This window comes from Anarhichas minor, unplaced genomic scaffold (genome assembly GCF_050575085.1).
Source record: "Anarhichas minor isolate MPS153535 unplaced genomic scaffold, ASM5057508v1 ptg000040l, whole genome shotgun sequence".
Lineage (NCBI taxonomy): Eukaryota > Metazoa > Chordata > Actinopteri > Perciformes > Anarhichadidae > Anarhichas > Anarhichas minor.
This window is the reverse complement of record NW_027466486.1, coordinates 2,644,789-2,661,846: the sequence shown is the minus strand read 5'-3', so window position 1 is coordinate 2,661,846 and position 17,058 is coordinate 2,644,789. Positions and strand designations below refer to the sequence as shown.

The 17,058-nt window shown below is 43.0% G+C and overlaps 2 protein-coding genes across 3 annotated transcripts; one reads left to right on the top strand and one right to left on the bottom strand.

The window, feature by feature from the left end:
* Nucleotides 1–1,222: 1,222 nt before the first annotated feature.
* On the top strand, nt 1,223–7,140 carry ccdc177 (coiled-coil domain containing 177). 2 transcript variants are annotated; one of them, XR_012959070.1, is made up of 2 exons: nt 1,223–1,766; nt 6,576–7,140. XR_012959070.1 is itself a non-coding variant. In XM_076108749.1 (2 exons), exon 1 carries the CDS (start codon nt 2,502–2,504, stop codon nt 5,028–5,030), a length of 2,529 nt encoding a protein of 842 aa, XP_075964864.1. In that variant the 3' UTR covers nt 5,031–5,855; nt 6,576–7,140. The 2 variants fall into 2 exon arrangements, 1 of the variants encoding a protein (XP_075964864.1); XM_076108749.1 differs by lacking the exon at nt 1,223–1,766 and adding an exon at nt 2,502–5,855.
* plekhd1 (pleckstrin homology domain containing, family D (with coiled-coil domains) member 1) lies at nt 6,606–17,053 on the bottom strand. Its single transcript, XM_076108758.1, has 13 exons — nt 16,767–17,053; nt 14,864–14,957; nt 14,566–14,655; nt 14,098–14,174; nt 13,144–13,235; nt 13,008–13,060; nt 12,297–12,391; nt 12,104–12,197; nt 11,518–11,720; nt 9,586–9,718; nt 9,333–9,477; nt 8,047–8,190; nt 6,606–7,587 (listed from the first exon to the last, which is right to left on the bottom strand). The coding sequence occupies exons 1-13, from the start codon at nt 16,919–16,921 to the stop codon at nt 7,430–7,432; spliced, it is 1,533 nt and encodes a 510-aa protein (XP_075964873.1). The 5' UTR covers nt 16,922–17,053; the 3' UTR covers nt 6,606–7,429.
* Between the last annotated feature and the right edge of the window lie 5 nt (nt 17,054–17,058).

Genomic DNA, 17,058 nt, shown 5'->3' with positions numbered 1-17,058 from the left:
ATGTCGAGGAGAGAGAATTAAATGCATACATAATTAATTAATACATACATGGTAATAATAACGCACACTATTTACAAGTACATGTTTACTACTATAACTGCTGTGATGTTTTTGTGTCTTCAATATAATATCCATCACAAGAGTTTGAAAGTTAAAAGATATATATTTAGCTTGTCTTTAATAATAAATGTTAATATTTAATGTGAAGGGTTTTAGCAAAAAAAAGAAAAAGAAAAGAAGGTAAATAGTCAGCAGCCTGGAGTGAAGTCATTGATGGCCTCCATACAGCAGGTCACATTTCATACAAATCTATTGTTCCATCCTTATGAGCTCCAGCGGCGAAATGTAACTCAGTACATTTACTCAAGTATTGTACATAAATACACATTTTAGGCACTTGTAATTTACTTGAGTATTACCATTTACTGCTATTTCAAAGTTTTACTCTACTACATTATAGAGGTAAATATTGTACTTTCTACTCTGCATTTGTCTGACAGCTGTAGTTACTAGTTACTTTGCAGACTAAGATTATACGTAGAAAACATAACAATGCATCATGTTTAAGAAGTAGATTGTATTTTTTGTTTCGGAAAAAATATACAAAATTACCCAAAATTCTAGTTCAAATCAGCTACAAACTACACATGAATGCATCAGTAATAAGTATCTAATAATACTATGAATAATTGTAAAACACTCACAGCAATATAAGAACTTTTACTTTTGATATTTTAAGTAAATGTACGTGATAGTACTTACATATAAGTATGATAATACATACTTGTAACTCTTTTTTGGTATTGATGCTTTTCCTTAATTAAAGGATCTGAAAACTTGTTCCACCGCAGATAAACTGTGATGATGCTGATTGGCCGCTAAACCTCCTTTGTCTGCAGAGAAAGTGAAGGCATGGTATCTATTATATTATAGTGCCCTCTCGTGGCTGGTACGAGTAATTGCAGTATATTTTATTTTACACTTAAAGCAGGGTGGCAGATGGCAGCTGTTACATGCGGTGATGTGACTTTTGATAGACCATCCTGCACAGATTAAACATCTATTTATAGATGGATTCGACTTTCATATAATATATTTTATTTGTATTTGTATAGTGCTTCAAATGCAAATATTAAAGCGGTGAATAATATAGGAAACTGAATAACAATATAATTAAGACACGTCAGATGTATACATCTCTGGTTGAAACACAGGCCTATAGGAGGATCTGTGCTCGAGGCTATCGCATTAGGCCAATGTTTTGTCACATGTTAAAAGCATGTCATTTGAGTGTATGAGCGCTCGGTTAATTGCAGCGTGCAGACCGTATTTTTATTTTTCGTTAAAGCATATTTGCCAGAAGCAGGCGGAGCTAAGGAGGCTGAGATGGAGGGATGCTGCTGAATAGCAGGTGGAGACCGCTGATGTTTACGCGATGCGCTCTGCTGAGGGAGGATCAGAGGAAGCTGGATAGCAGATTATTTTCGACGTGTCGTGAACATTTCTCTCTGGACCGTATTTTTTTTTTGCCATTTTTAATCTTGCAGAGCGCAGATTTACTCCCCGCCGCTCAGCAGACCGACCGGCTGTGAAACGCTCCGTCTGTCCGTCGAGTCGCTGCAGGTCGCGACGATGTGAAGCTCCATCGTTGGGTCGACGGCCGCAGCCTTTTCCCTGAAACCTGATATTATGCAGGGAACAAGGGGCACTGCACGGATTCAAGGGGAACAAAGCACCGGTTCAGAAAACGTCTTACAAACTGGCAGGTCAGTGGGTGTTTTCTGTGATGCGACGCCGCATGAAATGCAACCAAACCACGGGATGAAACCACAGTAAAATATAGTAAATATTGTTTTGAGGCACAGCAGCAAACTGCAGCTAAACAGGTCTAATATAATCCGTCTTTAGAATTTGACCCTGAGTTGTTTGTGATATTCAGATGTGTTCTGCCTCTGTGCTGCTGATACAGAAAAGTCGAGGCCTTTACTGTTTGTGAGGTGTGAGTCCATGATGGTGAGCAGAGTAGATCTTAAATCCAGCTTTTTTTATACACTGATGAGTAATATATATATAGTATATATGTTGCAGGACCTGGTTTGATTTCAAAGGTATTCTTAGGTCGATTGTGTGATGTAGAGTGAAAAATATGGCAGTGAGTAATCAAATTCTTCACAGCCTAGTAACTCTGCCAAAAATAGACTCTATTAAAGGACTCTGGTGTTTTTTCGTGTCTTATGTCACTTCCCTGAAGGGGAAATGTCTCATCTGGTGTAAAAATCAGTGCATGAATATGTGTTCATGCATGCATGCATCTCTGAACATGCGTTGTGACCCTCCCCCACAGACTGCATCTCTCTTACGCTCTGGACTGAATGCTATAATCCTCTAATTGAAACCTCTTTCCACTATTTTTTCACATCCCCTCAAATATCATACAACACCCCCCCCCCCCCCCCTACATCGACCCCTACCCTCTTCTCTACCTGCAGTATCAGCCAACTATGGTCGACCCCTCGGAGGCTGAGGAGTGGAACAACAAGTGCAAAGGCCCACAGCTCGACACGCCAGCTGTGGCCACTGAAGACCTTCGTCTGCCAGAAGAGGCCGATGGCACGACAACAGAGGATGATGGGGATGCCGGTTTCGAGACGCCGCCCTCCGGCAGTTCCGAGCCGAGCCCCTGCCACACTGCATCCCCGGCGGAGCCAGACGGCGCCTCTCAGGGGCCGCCCTCACCTGAGCAACCACAGACTCCGACTGAAAGAGATCCGTCGCCAAAGTTGCACCTGGACCTGTACAACTTTGACTCACCAGTCGCAGAGGGCAGCCGTTACGTGTTGACAAGCCCTCACTCTCTGGAGGCGTGTGCGCGATGTGGGGTCAAACCCGTGGAGCTCCTGCCCCGCCCGCTGGCTGACTTCGCCCGGGAGGCTCCCGGCCGCTCCATGCGTGTTGCGACGGGCCTGTTCGAAGTCTACGAGAGAGACCGGCACGGCAAACTGAGGCAGTGCAGGGAGGAGAGGGAGAGGATTGTTAGGGAGGAAAAAAGAAGGATTCTGCAGGCGACAGTCAATACCGGCAGCACTGCGTCACCCTCTGCTGTGGAGCAGCAGCGCAAAGCCTCCTCTGGCTCCTCTCAGCCAAATAAATCTGGGGCGGTGACCTCCAGCTCACCCCCTGATAGAGCCTCTAGAGCCACAGCATCAGGTCCAACATCCAAAGCAGCTTCGGCTCTGTTATCTAAAGCTCCCAACTCAAGTACATCCCCTAAATCTCAGTCCTCAAAAACTGCTTCCACAACCTCTACACCATCCTTTAAAGGTGGTTTCCAAGGATCTGCCAAGCATTCACCCGAACAAGTAAAAACCACACGGCCGCTCTCGTCCGGCCCTCCACCAGTAGTCATGAAGTCCTCAGGCGGTAAATCTTCTAACACTTTCCCCAGATCGACACCGAAAACCCCCGCCTTCCCTAGAGCCAACTCCACATTATCATCATCAGTGAAGAAGCCGGCAGTTCAGAGCTCTGGGACGCCTCTGAACGGCGTAACAGGAGCTCTGTTCTCTCAGCACAATGGGCACCTTGGCCTTGACTCCAAGGTGCCAGGAAAAAGCCATTCGCTGGAGTCCTTACAGCGGAGGATGGAACCGGTCTGCTCTTCCACCTCCACCACCACAACCACTACTGCATGCACCTCATCAGAGTCGGGCGCTTCCTCTTCTTACAGCTGGGACGGCGCTCGAGATTACTGGGCTAAAGTCTCCAGTCCTCGGGCTCGCACCATGGCCACCTTCAACTCCCTGATGGGCCGCAGCCTCAGCCTCGGCGACCTGAGCCACTCCCTGCAGACGACGCAGAAGGTGGAGCGCATAGTGAGGGAGGTGAGGCGCCGAGGCCTGAAGGCCGTGTCCGAGCGCGACCGCAAGATCGCAGCTCTGATGCTCGCCAGATACCAGGAGGAGGACATCATGAGTCAGACCCGCTACGTGGCTCACCTTCAGTGGGACAGTGAGCGCAGAATGGACGAGCTACGGCGAGAACAGGAGGACAGGGAGAAGCAGCGCGCGGTGCTCCAGTGCCAGCGGGTGTGGCAGACCCAGGTGTCGATACGGCAGCGACGACTCAGCCAGCAGGAGCGGCTGTCGACGGCTGCCAAGATGCGACAGGTCGAGGAGAGTGAGGAGCGATGGCGGGAGCTCGCGGAGCAGCAAGATCGCAATCGCTTGCTGAGGTTACAGCAGGCGGCACGAGAGGAGAAGCATAAGAAGGCTCTTCAGGAGCAGAACCTGAAGGCCCTGGAGGAGGAGAGGGCGGCCATGCTGGAGCAGGAGAGGCTGCTGCTGAAAGAGAAGCTCACCATGGCCGAGCTGAAGAGGCAAGAGAAGGAGCACCAGAGCCATGAGGACAGACGAGGTCTGAACAAAGCGGAGAAGAGACGCCACGCCGCCCTGATACAGGAGATCGCCCGCAGAGAGCAGGAGGAGAGGGAGGAGGCCAGGAGGGCAGCAGAGGAGAAGCTCAGCCGCTCCCTGGAGAATTATGAACAGATAGTGGAGCGTCGAGGGCAGGAGCTGAAAGAAAAGGCCAAGCGCGAGGAGAAGCAGATTCAGAAAGCACGCAAGGCAGCGGAGAAGCGCGAGAAGCAGCAGCAGCAGCTCCTGGAAGCTCGCGTGAAGGAGGCGGAGAAACGGGCCCAGCAGGCATCTTTGGTGGCCGAGGAGAGGGCCAGAGAGAAAGCTCAGCGGGCCGTCCACACCCGGCAGGAGAAGGAAAAACTCCAGAGGCTCAACAGGCAGCGAGTGGAGGAGGAGGAGAAGCAGAGGCGTCTGGAGCTGCTGCAGTCCATCGAGAGGAAGCTGGAGAAGAGCGAGCAGATCTTCAAGGAGAAGAGGGCGGTGCTGGAGAGCGCTCGCTCTGTGGCCCGAGCCTCCTTTCATGTGCGAGACAAAGTGCGCGAGGAGACCAACATGCGTACGTTTGATAAAATGGCCCTGGAAGCTCTACTCAAAGCCAGCCTGGATGAGAAATAAACCCACGGCTCTGCTGTGGACCCCTTCCTTGTGGTCATGTGCTTGACTCCTGCCTTCATCATGGCCCTCATCACCCAACAGCTTTACCCTTCTTCTCATAAAGACCCGCAGTGTTATTGTTTCCTTGCATATCGTCACCCTATCGATGTTCGATGACCTTTTTGACCATCATTTTTTTATCATAGATCCTTTCAAAGCAAACCAAATTTTGCATCATGGATGTAATGAGACTGCAAACTTAATCAGCTGAATCACCTGTATGGGACGTAGAGTGGACTTCATATTAGATGAGAGGAAGAGAGCTGCCCTGTGCAGCGACACAACCCCTCCCCGCTCTTTCTCTTTGCCCTCTGTGCCGTCTATCTCAGCTACTGGACTGAAAGCTGTGCAGTCATGAAAAGACTCATTGTTTACCAGGAAGCACAACTCCATGACAACTGCAGAGGCTTTTAAGGGAGCGCTCCTGCAGGGGGAAATCGAGCGCAAATGGTTCCACTCCCCCCCCAAAGTAAATGCAGGATCTTTTTGTCCTCGCACTGTGACACAGCTAGATAGAGCATAGAAATAAAGCCCCGGGTTGGACACTTGTCTGTGCCGCTGACAATGCAGCGCAGGAGGGCCGTGTGCACGAGCCCCATGCTGATGAAGCATCAGAGGACACAGATTCCTGCTGCAGGGTTGTTCTACTCTCCGTCTTTTTCCCTTCAAGGACTCCCTCCGTCTCCCCTCTTCATGTCAGATTACAATACACAGTAAAGCGCTCTGAGAGACCGCCACCGATCTGCTCCCAACACAACCGCCTGGTGACCGAGTCAAGGTCAACAGGTACGAGTTGTTATTGCTTTCACATGTTATGCAATCCCTTCTGTTTTGTTACATACTGTTTTCTTTCAGCGCTTGAAGTAAAAAAAAAAAAAAAACACAACAACCCTCGATCACACTGACCCCGACTAGACAGAGAAAAAAATGCATCAATCTACTCATGACGAGCCAACATGCACGCCAACAACAGGCTTGAAAGGCCTCTGGCTGCGCTAATCCTACAATCTCACAGATTAAAAGGAAAGGGAGATAGACATGGGGTTTTGCCTTCAGACGTACGGAGGCATTGCCATAGCAATGGAAGTCAGGATGGAGCAGCAAAAGGTGAATGAGTGAGCAGAGAGTGCCGGGAATATGAGGGAACTGCCTGCCTCTCTGGTGGCTCATTCTGTTTTCTGGGCAGGGAACATTTAGCAGCATTACTTCTCCTCATTAAGGCAGAAATCCTTTAAAACTGTCACCTAACACAGTCAGTCGCTGTTCCTGCAGCACCTCTGTAGCCCGGAAGTAGACTGGACCGCAGCATTTCAGACAGCCTGATACCTGCTAACGTCACTAACTACTGAGATAAAAGCCAGGCTGAATTTGAAATGCCATGACTCATGACTTCGACATGCTAAACTATGAATTTTATGACGTTTATTCGACATGCTATACTAGGTTTGTTCATTATCATTTTTTCGACATACTGTATTGATCACATTCTCATTTTATTTCCTTCAGGTGCTGGTGATGAACGAGCTGGTGATGTAACCCACAATCCTCCTTCTCTTCCCACACTGAGTGGAAAACACCAAACCTTTCCTCTCATGGAAACACATCCATATCAAGAGTTTTTTTTCATTTGAAACTAGTAACAGTGCTATCTATTTAGATGCATAGATGACATGACATGTACAAGGTTCAAAAACAGCTTTATTCGCATCAAGGCATGTTGTTCGGTCCCTATGAACCCTCTCACCTTACCCTAACATGTGGGCTTCTTTTCTGTATCATTTCTGCCGTTAAGTTATAATTTGTACATTATCCCAAAATGCTTATGTCAGTGATTTACATTGAGTTGCTGCGTCAAGGACAGATTTTCAGTTGTAGCAATAATGAAATGGTCGATTTAACACAAATATGTGAGTAGTTTTCAAAAAGCCTCTGTTCATGTAAATGATACAATCTGCATACAGTCAAAACCAGGAGAATAAAAACAATTTTACAAGATGGATTTGCATTGTGTGTGCTATCTGTTCAATAGTAATAGTATCATCACAACTTATCTTATCAGGTGGAGTCTAGAGTCCCACTACTGTAGTGCAATGTTCCTAACTTTCATGTAGTTTACACTTATCATAATTACTCTTTTGCTAAATCAAATCGGGTCTTCTATCTATCAGGTTCGACAGGACCACAAACTAATGTGCAAAAACAGTTCCTCTTTTGGCTCCATAGTTTCTGCAACTGTTCGGTGGAAAAGGGCTGATGACATTTAACAGATTTCTGTGTACAATCATCTACAGTATCTTAGGGGGTTTCGGATCAGGATCTCTAAATCACTCACTCCCCCCTTAACAATGCCGTCTCTCCTCTCAGTCCTCTGTTTTGTTCGTGGCGTCCTTACGAGCAATGATCTTGTACACGCTCTCTCTGAAGTCACTGTCGGAGGTCAGTCGACGGGCCGTCTCCCGCAGCTCCTCCATGCTGTCGTCATCAGGACTGGCTGCAGCAAAAGACTTTGAGTGCTTTACTGTAACAGCAGAGAGAAAAAAAAAACAATTAGATACTCATAGCTATTAATAGATGCCTAGTATAGCATGCTTTTTTTGAAGTCGTAATATATCGTGGAAAAATGTAAAACAAAGTAATCGCATGGCAAACAAAAAGCCACTGTCGAAAATCATAGTATAGCATGTTGAAAAAATACAAAAAAAATCACAAAAAGTCAAAGTATAGCGTGTTGAAAAAAGTCATAGATCATTAACAGAGAAACAATGGCCAAATGTTATTAAAAAAGAGCAATCAAATTCAACTAAAAAAATAAAAAATTTCATTTGATTTGGTAAGCGACCTAAATAAACAAGGTTCTCTCCAAGGTTTGCCTCGTGTATCATGTCTGTTGGCAATGTGGATGAATTCAGTCTTCAGCTATGTTGGAGTGTCCTTGGAGTTCATGTTGTGCTCATTCCTGTGTGATGACCAGACTTACACCAGTGGCGTCTGGAGGCTCTCCTCTGGATGCGGCAGCTCTTGATCCTGCGTGCGGCAGCTTTGTGCAGATACACGGCGTTCTTCATTATCGATGGAAGCTTCGCCTCGATCTCCGCTGCACAGATGCACTCCTCAAAGAATCCTGGTCAAACACACACACATTACAAACACACATAAACATACACACGTTTTCAGGCCACAGCCTGATATTTAGTTTATTATTAGTGGCAAAACCTAAATGTGTAATTTTCAGATGGACAAAAATAATTTGATATAAAATATAAACATACTCTAAAGGCAAAGTCCACTTACTTTTGTGTACTTTTGTGTACTTCTGTGTCATTGTGCGACTTAAGTATGGGAACAGAGAAGTAATGTAAGCGGATCTTGCGTTTAGAGTATGTGACACAGATATAAATATGTTAAAGTGTTAAAGTTAAAGTGTTAGAAATAATGGAAAAACAGTTACATTTGTGTTCATCCCATTGATTGAAATTGTAGCTTTTACTGGAACAAAATCCGAAATATTGCCAAAAAGTCAGTCAGTCTGTGTGACTTTTATTATATTTTGACATTAGAACTATGAACCATTAGCTCAATATTAAAGCTTTACCATACGATTATATGGAGACATGAAAATAGGAATATTGAATTATTGCTCAGCCCAGAGTAAACTCAGAGTTTAGCATTTTAGAGCTGCAAAGATTAGCAACGTTTTTGATAATCAATTCAATCAATAAGTTTAGTCATCTTTTCTTAAGCTGAAATAGCTTGTTGCAGCTGTCTTTGGACATTTGTTCAAAATAAAAGAAACTATATGAAGAGATCACCTCGAGGAATGATAGCAGGCATTTTGTGACATTTCATAGACTCTAGATAATTATTAGTTGCATTGGTAATGCTTGGTCATTTCTAGTGATTAAATTACATCAAATAAAAGTCAAAATGTTCTGTGGACTTAAGAACATTAAACATATTTCATTATCTTTGACTGATATCTGCTAAATATGATCAACATGTGATACAAACTCCATCCAGAGGAGGGCAGTCACACAGGTGCAAGTCTCAGATCAGATGATGTACTTTGTGTGTGTTTAACATTTAAAGCTGTATCTAACCCCGTTAGAGAGCATAATATGCATAAACCTGCTAAAATGCAGATTAATTGACCTATTTTACTGGGACATACTGCTTATATTCTGGCTGCCGTCCTCATGTGAACTAAATGCAATGTTGGGGCACATATTAGACATGGGATATGAAGGTCCCGGTGAATGCACTCACTCCTCAGCTGAGTCACACCGCCCTTCATCTTCTCGTCGGTCTCTTTGGTCCGCTCCAGTGAGTCCAGGCCTTTCTCCAGGTCCTGCAGAGCCTGTTCAGCCAAATTCAGTCTCTTCTCCAGCTCCACCCGAGACTCTATCTCCGCCTAACACACACAGGGAAAACACACAGGATGTTGATTCAACTGAGTGGGTTACAGCGATATACTTGCTGAGTAATGCAAGCTGAGAGCAGCTGAGTCATGCTTCGTTACCTTGAGCTCGGCCTCGGTCTGCTGTTTGTCCACAGTGAGCTGAGAGAGCGACTGCTGCAGCGTCTGAGCCTGAGAAGAGTAGTACTCCCTCTCCTGCTGCAGGACATGAGCCCGCTGATCGTTGTCCCTGAGCCTGGGCGACAAACACACAACATCATCATCATCATCATATACAACATAACGACATAGAGACACGTCATGCATATCTTTATCCTAATGACAACATGTTCATAACTCAGATTTGGCAATTGTAAATGATTTTGGCATTATTTAAACCCATTTCAAAGCTCAAAGCTTTAGCCGTAAAGCCGTTAAAAAGCTGTAAATGGTGCTTCTGGTGGCCTTCACCGTCAGGACTGCAGAGCTGGGTGCCATGCTGTGCTCACTGAGCTCTACAGGACACAGAGGAATGCACACAAACACACACCTGGCATTTGATTTCAAGGTTAAAACAGGAACCACAGAGCTTTCTGTGAGACACTTCAAGGAATAGTTTGACTCTTTGGAAACTTATTTGCGTCCTGTAAACATGGTATTACAACTAAGAGTCATTTTAGACGCCGCTTTTTGAAATAATTTAACAAACAAGATACAACGTGTTAGTTAGTGAGCTTTAGAGGAGCTGCTGGGCAGATTTTCTTGCCTTAAAAACAGCCAGGCTAGCTATTTACCCCTGTTTCCAGTCTTTATGCTAAGCTATGCTAACCAGCTGCTTGCTGTAGATTCATATTTAACAGACAAGTATGGGAGTGGTATTGATCTTCTCATCCAACTGTCGAATTATTGCTTTTTGTGGTTGGTCAGATACAACAGACAAAATTCTACGTAGTATGAACAGAAAAGAATATGTATTTGTTATTTATATATATATATATATATATATTGTTTTTAAATTGATATATTCTTTGATCATGAAAATTCAAGACAAATTGAGATCTCATACATCTGTTAAAATATGTAAAAAATGATAATAAATGATAATAAAGAAAGCAATAAATCAATGAAAATAAAGAAATGTCAGTTATAATATAATAAACCAATAAAATGGTCCTGTGATAAATTCTTTACCATCATTTCTTTAACTACAGTTTCTGGTCTTTCTGCTACTTTTGCTCCTCAATAATGTAAATAACTGAACAAAATATATTAAAAAAACACCTTTCAAGGACAAAAGATATTGTTTTACACTAAATACATTGCATCAGGGGATGTATGTGTTTTCAATAAAAATACTTGTATAGAGTCTAATTTAACTGCCTCAAAAACATCTCATAGATTTGAGTCAAAATGCAAACTAAAGTCATAGTCTCAACACAAACTGATATTTTAACCAGTATTTGTTGCAGGACTGTTGTTTTGCAAAGCAAGTGAGCATCAGTTTGATAAGAAAACTCTTCTGTACAGTTTTATGTTTGTATTTGTCCATGCAGCTGCAGCTGTACGTGTCAGTCAGAGGAGGAGAGTGAAAGCAGAGCTCATGGAAACACAACGTAATGGCTCGGATACTTCAGTGTTCGCACCAGAACATTAGAGCTGCACAGTCGATAGCAGCTGTCTGTAATATCCCACTTACTGGTGCTGATCAATGTGGCTGGTTGTTTAGGGATCAATGCACATTTCCACTAGCAGTAACATCCTCTGTGCCATTAGCACATAGTGTTTGACCCTTTGGGTGCCACAACTTAACCGCAGCGCTCTTGTCAGCCGATATCACCTTCAATTCCTTTCAGTTTTGATGCGGTAACCAGTGAGACCCTGACACTTTAAATACAGTCATTTTTGTGAGAAAAACACTTCTTAAGAAGCTTTCAGCCTGAAAAACCGAACGACTCCGAGAATTTGAAGCCTTTAACTTGAAATCAACACAAAGGACTTCTGAAGATTTTGATCACCAGTGTTGATGTTTGATTCTGTCTCTAAATCGTCACTCACTTGACGACAGCTTGCTCCTTCTCCTTCAGCAGGATCTTCATTTGCTCCTCGATGTGTTTCAGGTCCTGCAGCAGGTGCACTTCTTCGGGATCCTCTCCGACCTCGGGCTCCCTGCAGGCTGAGCTCCCCCCCGCCGTCGCGGTCTCCTTCTGCTCCTTCACCCCCAGCAGCTCCAGAGTTCTCTGTTTCTCCTGAGAGAGCTCCTGCAAAACAGCAGATTCAGCATTCATTCCTTACACTGGGAAAATGTCCAATAATAATGAATAAATAAATAACCTTCCTGTCTATTTGAACAAAAACAATCTTGTATCTCACTCATGACTTGCTTGAAAGCTCTGGAAACCTTGTCGGCTTTTTATTAACGATGATCACAAATTATCTTTTTAATTATTTTTCAGTTGCAGCCCCTCTGCTTACATTTCTAAACGAGTAACATTTTGTTATTCTGAGAGAATAAGTCATGATATTTTCATGTTAAGGGAATCGTTTGACATTTTAGTAAATGTGCGTCTTTGCTTTTTGGCCGGGAGTTAGATTAGATAAACACCACCGACACCTAAACAGCTCCTTTTATTTTGAATCATACCTCGATGGATTTCTGCAGCATGACGGTTAAACTGCTCAGCTCTTCTTTTTCACTCTCAACACCTTTCAGGGACTGAGCCGTGCCGTCCAGGTCTCTGCCGCCAATCACACAGCAGAAAATAAATCACATTCATTTACAGACTTGTGAATTGTAATCGGTAGCAGTTCACCTTAACTGGAACATATTTTCTTACAGTTTGATATGCTCCTGCTCCGCCTTCAGCTCCACCACCACCTCCTCAAACTTCATCTTCTCCTCCTCCAGAACCTGGTTCAGACGCTCCAGCTCCTGTGTGGAGGTTAATGATCAACCAAACAAGAGCAGTGGGACAAATCTTTAAAAAGAAAAAGGATTCAGCGACAACGTACAACGTGAAAGAATGAATCAAGTAGTTGTTAGACAGAAAATGATTCTACAACAGTTCTGATCATTTATTAATTGTTTAGGTCATTTATTTAGCAAAAACCTTTGATTTGCTTTGTGTTTCTGTGTTTTATATCAAAGTAAACTGAATATCTTTGGCTTTTGGTTGGTTGCTGGTTGGATTAAAGAAGATCTTTGAAGAAGTCATCTTGGTTTCTGGGAAATAATGACTTCAATTAATTTAATTAATGGAAGTTTATGATTATTTGGAGATTCTGGAGTTTGAGCATTTCCTTATTGCTTTATCTGATTGCAAAGTGTCATTCTATTAGGATCATCCACTGCAGGCATTACACACAGCAAGCTGTGGTGAGGTGAGGTTTTTTTCTTTTTCTGTTAAATTTGACTTTAATCTCAGAGAATATTCAAGTTATTTCCTCATAAATTGAGTTTGTTCTCATAAATTTACAACTTAACTCTTTCCACCTAACATACTGTTGCCGATATGCGATGACACCAGTGGAGTAAATGATGGTCTCACCTCTCTCTGTGCTCTCTGATGAACGAGCTCCTCAGTCTCTTCCATCAGTTTATCTGGAGAAAGAAAACAACGTCTTGTAAACGGTCTGAGCTTGTTAAGCCTTTAAAAAGCTGCGGTGACTTCCGTCCATGTTTACCCAGATACACCTGCTTCTCCTTGGCCAGCTGCAGCCCCTGAGCCTCCAGACTCTCGATCATGGCCTCCCCCAGCTGGGCGTTCTTCCACGTGCTGTTGGGTGAACGCAGAGATTTAAACAAAACTAAGGGATGATTTGTAAATGAAAACACAGTGAGCACGTGACTTTAGCCATCCTCTGACTTCTTCTCAAGCTCCACCAGCAGGTCAAAGTCTTCACGTATTCAGTGAACTAGCTCAACAGTTACTGGATGGTTTGCCATGAACATATGTCCAGACATTCATGGTTCACTGAGGAGGAATCCTAAAGATTTTGGTTTCCATTCAAAAACATGTCGACTCTTGGTCGGATTATTATGTTCCCCAGAGGATGAATTATAATTTATAATTATATTGATTATAAACACTTTGATCCTCAGACTTTTCTTCAAGCTCCATCATCAAGTGAAAGTTTCAATCTGTCCAATACTTTGATTTATGACCAATTACCTGGAAAACTAATGACTTTCCCGTCAGCCCCAGCTGTACTTTGTGTTTAGTGCTAATTAGCAAATGTTAGCATGCTAACACGCAAAACTAAGATAGTAAACTGTTTAGTTTACATGTAATGCTGTTAGCATTTAGCTCAAAGCCTGAACTCTTAGTACTGTTAAAAGCTGCAGCAGACAAAGTGAAACGTAATTTAAAAATAAATTGTTGAACATTCTTATTTTGGTTGTTAAGGATCAGATACCGTTACACATTATAGTGACAGCTGTGGTTGAGTCAGGCCGTTATCTCGAACATTTACAACTTAAAGTCTCGAGTTTGAGCTGAAAATTACCGACAACTTTGGGATCGTCTGATTTTTCGACAAACAAAAACTTCTCCTATCAAAATAATTCTATAAACCAATGACAATTCAAAGAAAGAAGCTTTTAGAGTCATGTTCTGTCTGCGTCAGTGGACTACTCACACTTTCCCTGACTCCTGCAGCATCTCCATCCACTGGACCTGCTCCTCCCCAGACTCAGCGGCCAGGACGATGGTGCCCTGGGGGACGGATACACAGCATTATACATCAGCAGATTGTCAATAAAGATCTTAGGCTGTAAAATATCTTTAGGCTGCTGACATAGTAAAAATGTATGTAACACTGTGTGCAGTTAAGTTCACTCCATTGTGTGTCCCATTTGTTGCAGGGTTAAGCTGATGTCTCACCCCATTACAGATGTAAAAGTACAGTTTAGAAAGAGCTAACTCCGCTTGGCTCTGCAAGCTGCTTTGTCATGCAATCAATTGTGACACTGTGTGTTGCTATGTTTGCATAAATTGGTTGTCTGTCTGCACCGTTATGCCTTGGTCCGTCTTAATAATGATACTTTAAACCTCTGTGAGGCTGATACAGTAATGGAGTGAATATGTGACAGGATCAGGGTCTCACAGTGAAGTCTTCCAGGTCGACCACGATGGCGAACGGCATGCCCATGTTTTCATTCGCTGACACCACACATCCTCCCAAAGGAATGACCCCCTGTGACAGAAACACAACACATTATTTATAATGTTTCTGGATAATACAGGTCAAAGCCTTCTGTTCCTAAAAGAAAAAAGTGATTTAAACAGATTAATTATTAATCTAAATCCTCTTAAATCTTTATGTGCACGTAGTCATCCAATAAAACAACAGCCACACATGGTCCACCATCTTACAGGCGTTCAGAGAGGATGCAGCGGCTCACCTTGGGGTGGATGTTCAAGTACCGGTTGGTCTCAAAGTTTTTCCTCTCGCTCTCCGCATAGTAGAGCAGGAAGCTGTCTTTGATGATGAAGAATCTTTGTACCGAGGAAGACAATGAAAGCAGCAGTGAGTGAATCCTGAGGGGCTGAAAGGAACCAACGTCTGCCGATGTTCTCAACAAAAGCAGGTGACTTGTTTGATTCCCTGATACGTTTTAGTCGATGCTCCTGGCTCTGTTTATATGTAATTATTTGATTCATCTCATCGATAACAAGTGACCTGTAAAGTTCCTCCTGTGAACGAGCTGCTTTTTGCTGCTGAGGTTGTATTTTATTCTTTAGATCAGTTGTTCCCCAACCTTTATTTCTTGTAATTCAAAAATGAATACAAAGCAGCACTTGCTTTGTATCGTTATCTGCATGTCTATGAGTAATGAAGAGTGACTTTTACCTTCTCAGAATGTTTGATTTGAATTGTTTTCAGACGTTTAAAAAGGTAAAATTATGCCGCATTTCATAAGAACAAAACAAAACATTTTTTGTATTTTTGTTGCAGAATCCGTAATCAACTAAAGACCCCTTACATTCATATTGTGACCCCTTGCAGAGGTCCTGACCCCGATGTGTAAACTACATTAACTACATAAACTATAACATTTATTGAACATATTTATATCTTTACTCATCACATCCAAGTCCTGTCATTGTGCGTTTTAAAGGAACTTTGGAATTAACTTGGAAACAATAAAAAGTTAGTAAGTAGCACTAGTTCAAGAAATACAAATGATCCGCAGCAGAGGCCGAGATATCCTGACTCTAAGTTCCAGCTTCAAAAACTCTGCATCCTTAATTTCCCACAATGCACCTCAAAAGCATCTTTCTTTAGACCCTCTTGTCTCTCTTCTTTCTCAAACTCAGTGCCTCCAGTTGATAACTTAGGTTTTCTGTTTAGGAAGACGTTATACGGCTGAGTTTTACTCTTCACGACGAGTAAACTGACCCTAATGTGTGAAATCAGGGACGGCTGTTAACTATTCAGCTCATTCAAAGTCTTTCAATCGGTAACGCACATCTAAATGTCATCGCACTGATTGGCAGATTTGTTTTAAACTACTTCCTTTTTTTTTTTTTTTAAAGCTGGTGACAAAAGTAAATACCCTGAAATCTCTCTTTGGCACGAGAAACCAAATGAGCGTTTACCGAACAAAACCAAATTCTGCAAATGGACTCTCTGGATCCACCGTGTACTGTCATTTTAACTGTTACGTAAACTAAGTAAACATGACATTATGTCATGATTATGGATCATGACATAATCCAGGCATTTTAACATCCAGAGCTACACTCGTATCAGGACACACCGACACTGGGATGTGAAAAGAACTGTGTGGAATCTAAACTTCTGTCACAAAAATCAGAATTTTCTGTAATTTGTGAGATTTTTCTAAAAGGAAAAGTCACTACAGATATTTTCAACTGCAGCTGTAAAGCAAATAAAATAGTTTTTGCCTTCAGAAAAGTAGAAAAAACAATATTTTATACCTGTGGTGTCAAATCAATAGTCAATATAAGCATTTTTTTTCGAAATATATCACAGCAAAGATTCACTATTTAGTATCGTGTGACACTCCTTGGAAGGAAAATATGACCGTTCTCTAAGAATATTCAGCATTTTATGTCCGGAACGAGAAAAATGTTCTCCACCATAAATGTCAACTCTTTAAATATTAAAGAAAAAGCAGATTTCCTTTAAACTTTACCTATTGTTTTTAAAGTTAATGTAGCTTGTGACGAGGTTTTAATACGCAGCAGAGAGGCAGAAGTTCTCCCCAGAACTGCAGCGTAAAGTGCTCAGTCTGAGGCTAAAAGATAAAGACCACCAGGTGACTCACACCTCTCCCTCACCTGCGGGACCACTTGGCCGATGGCCGTCCGAAGGGCCTCTTCCACAGCACCCCGTGCAGCTGCACCTTGGTGCTGATGTCCAACGCTTCAGAGTCCGACTGCTCCATGGACAACCAGGGCGAGAACAGAGAGTTTCTGGACGAAGATGAGAACATCCTCTCTGGATTTCCACGCCCTGGGAGGTTGGGCAAAACAAAAAAGCAGAATAAAACAGAAAAAATGGATAATACAGTCAGTCAATAACAATTAGCTGGATAACACCCAATGCACAGGCACTGAGGTGCACGGACAG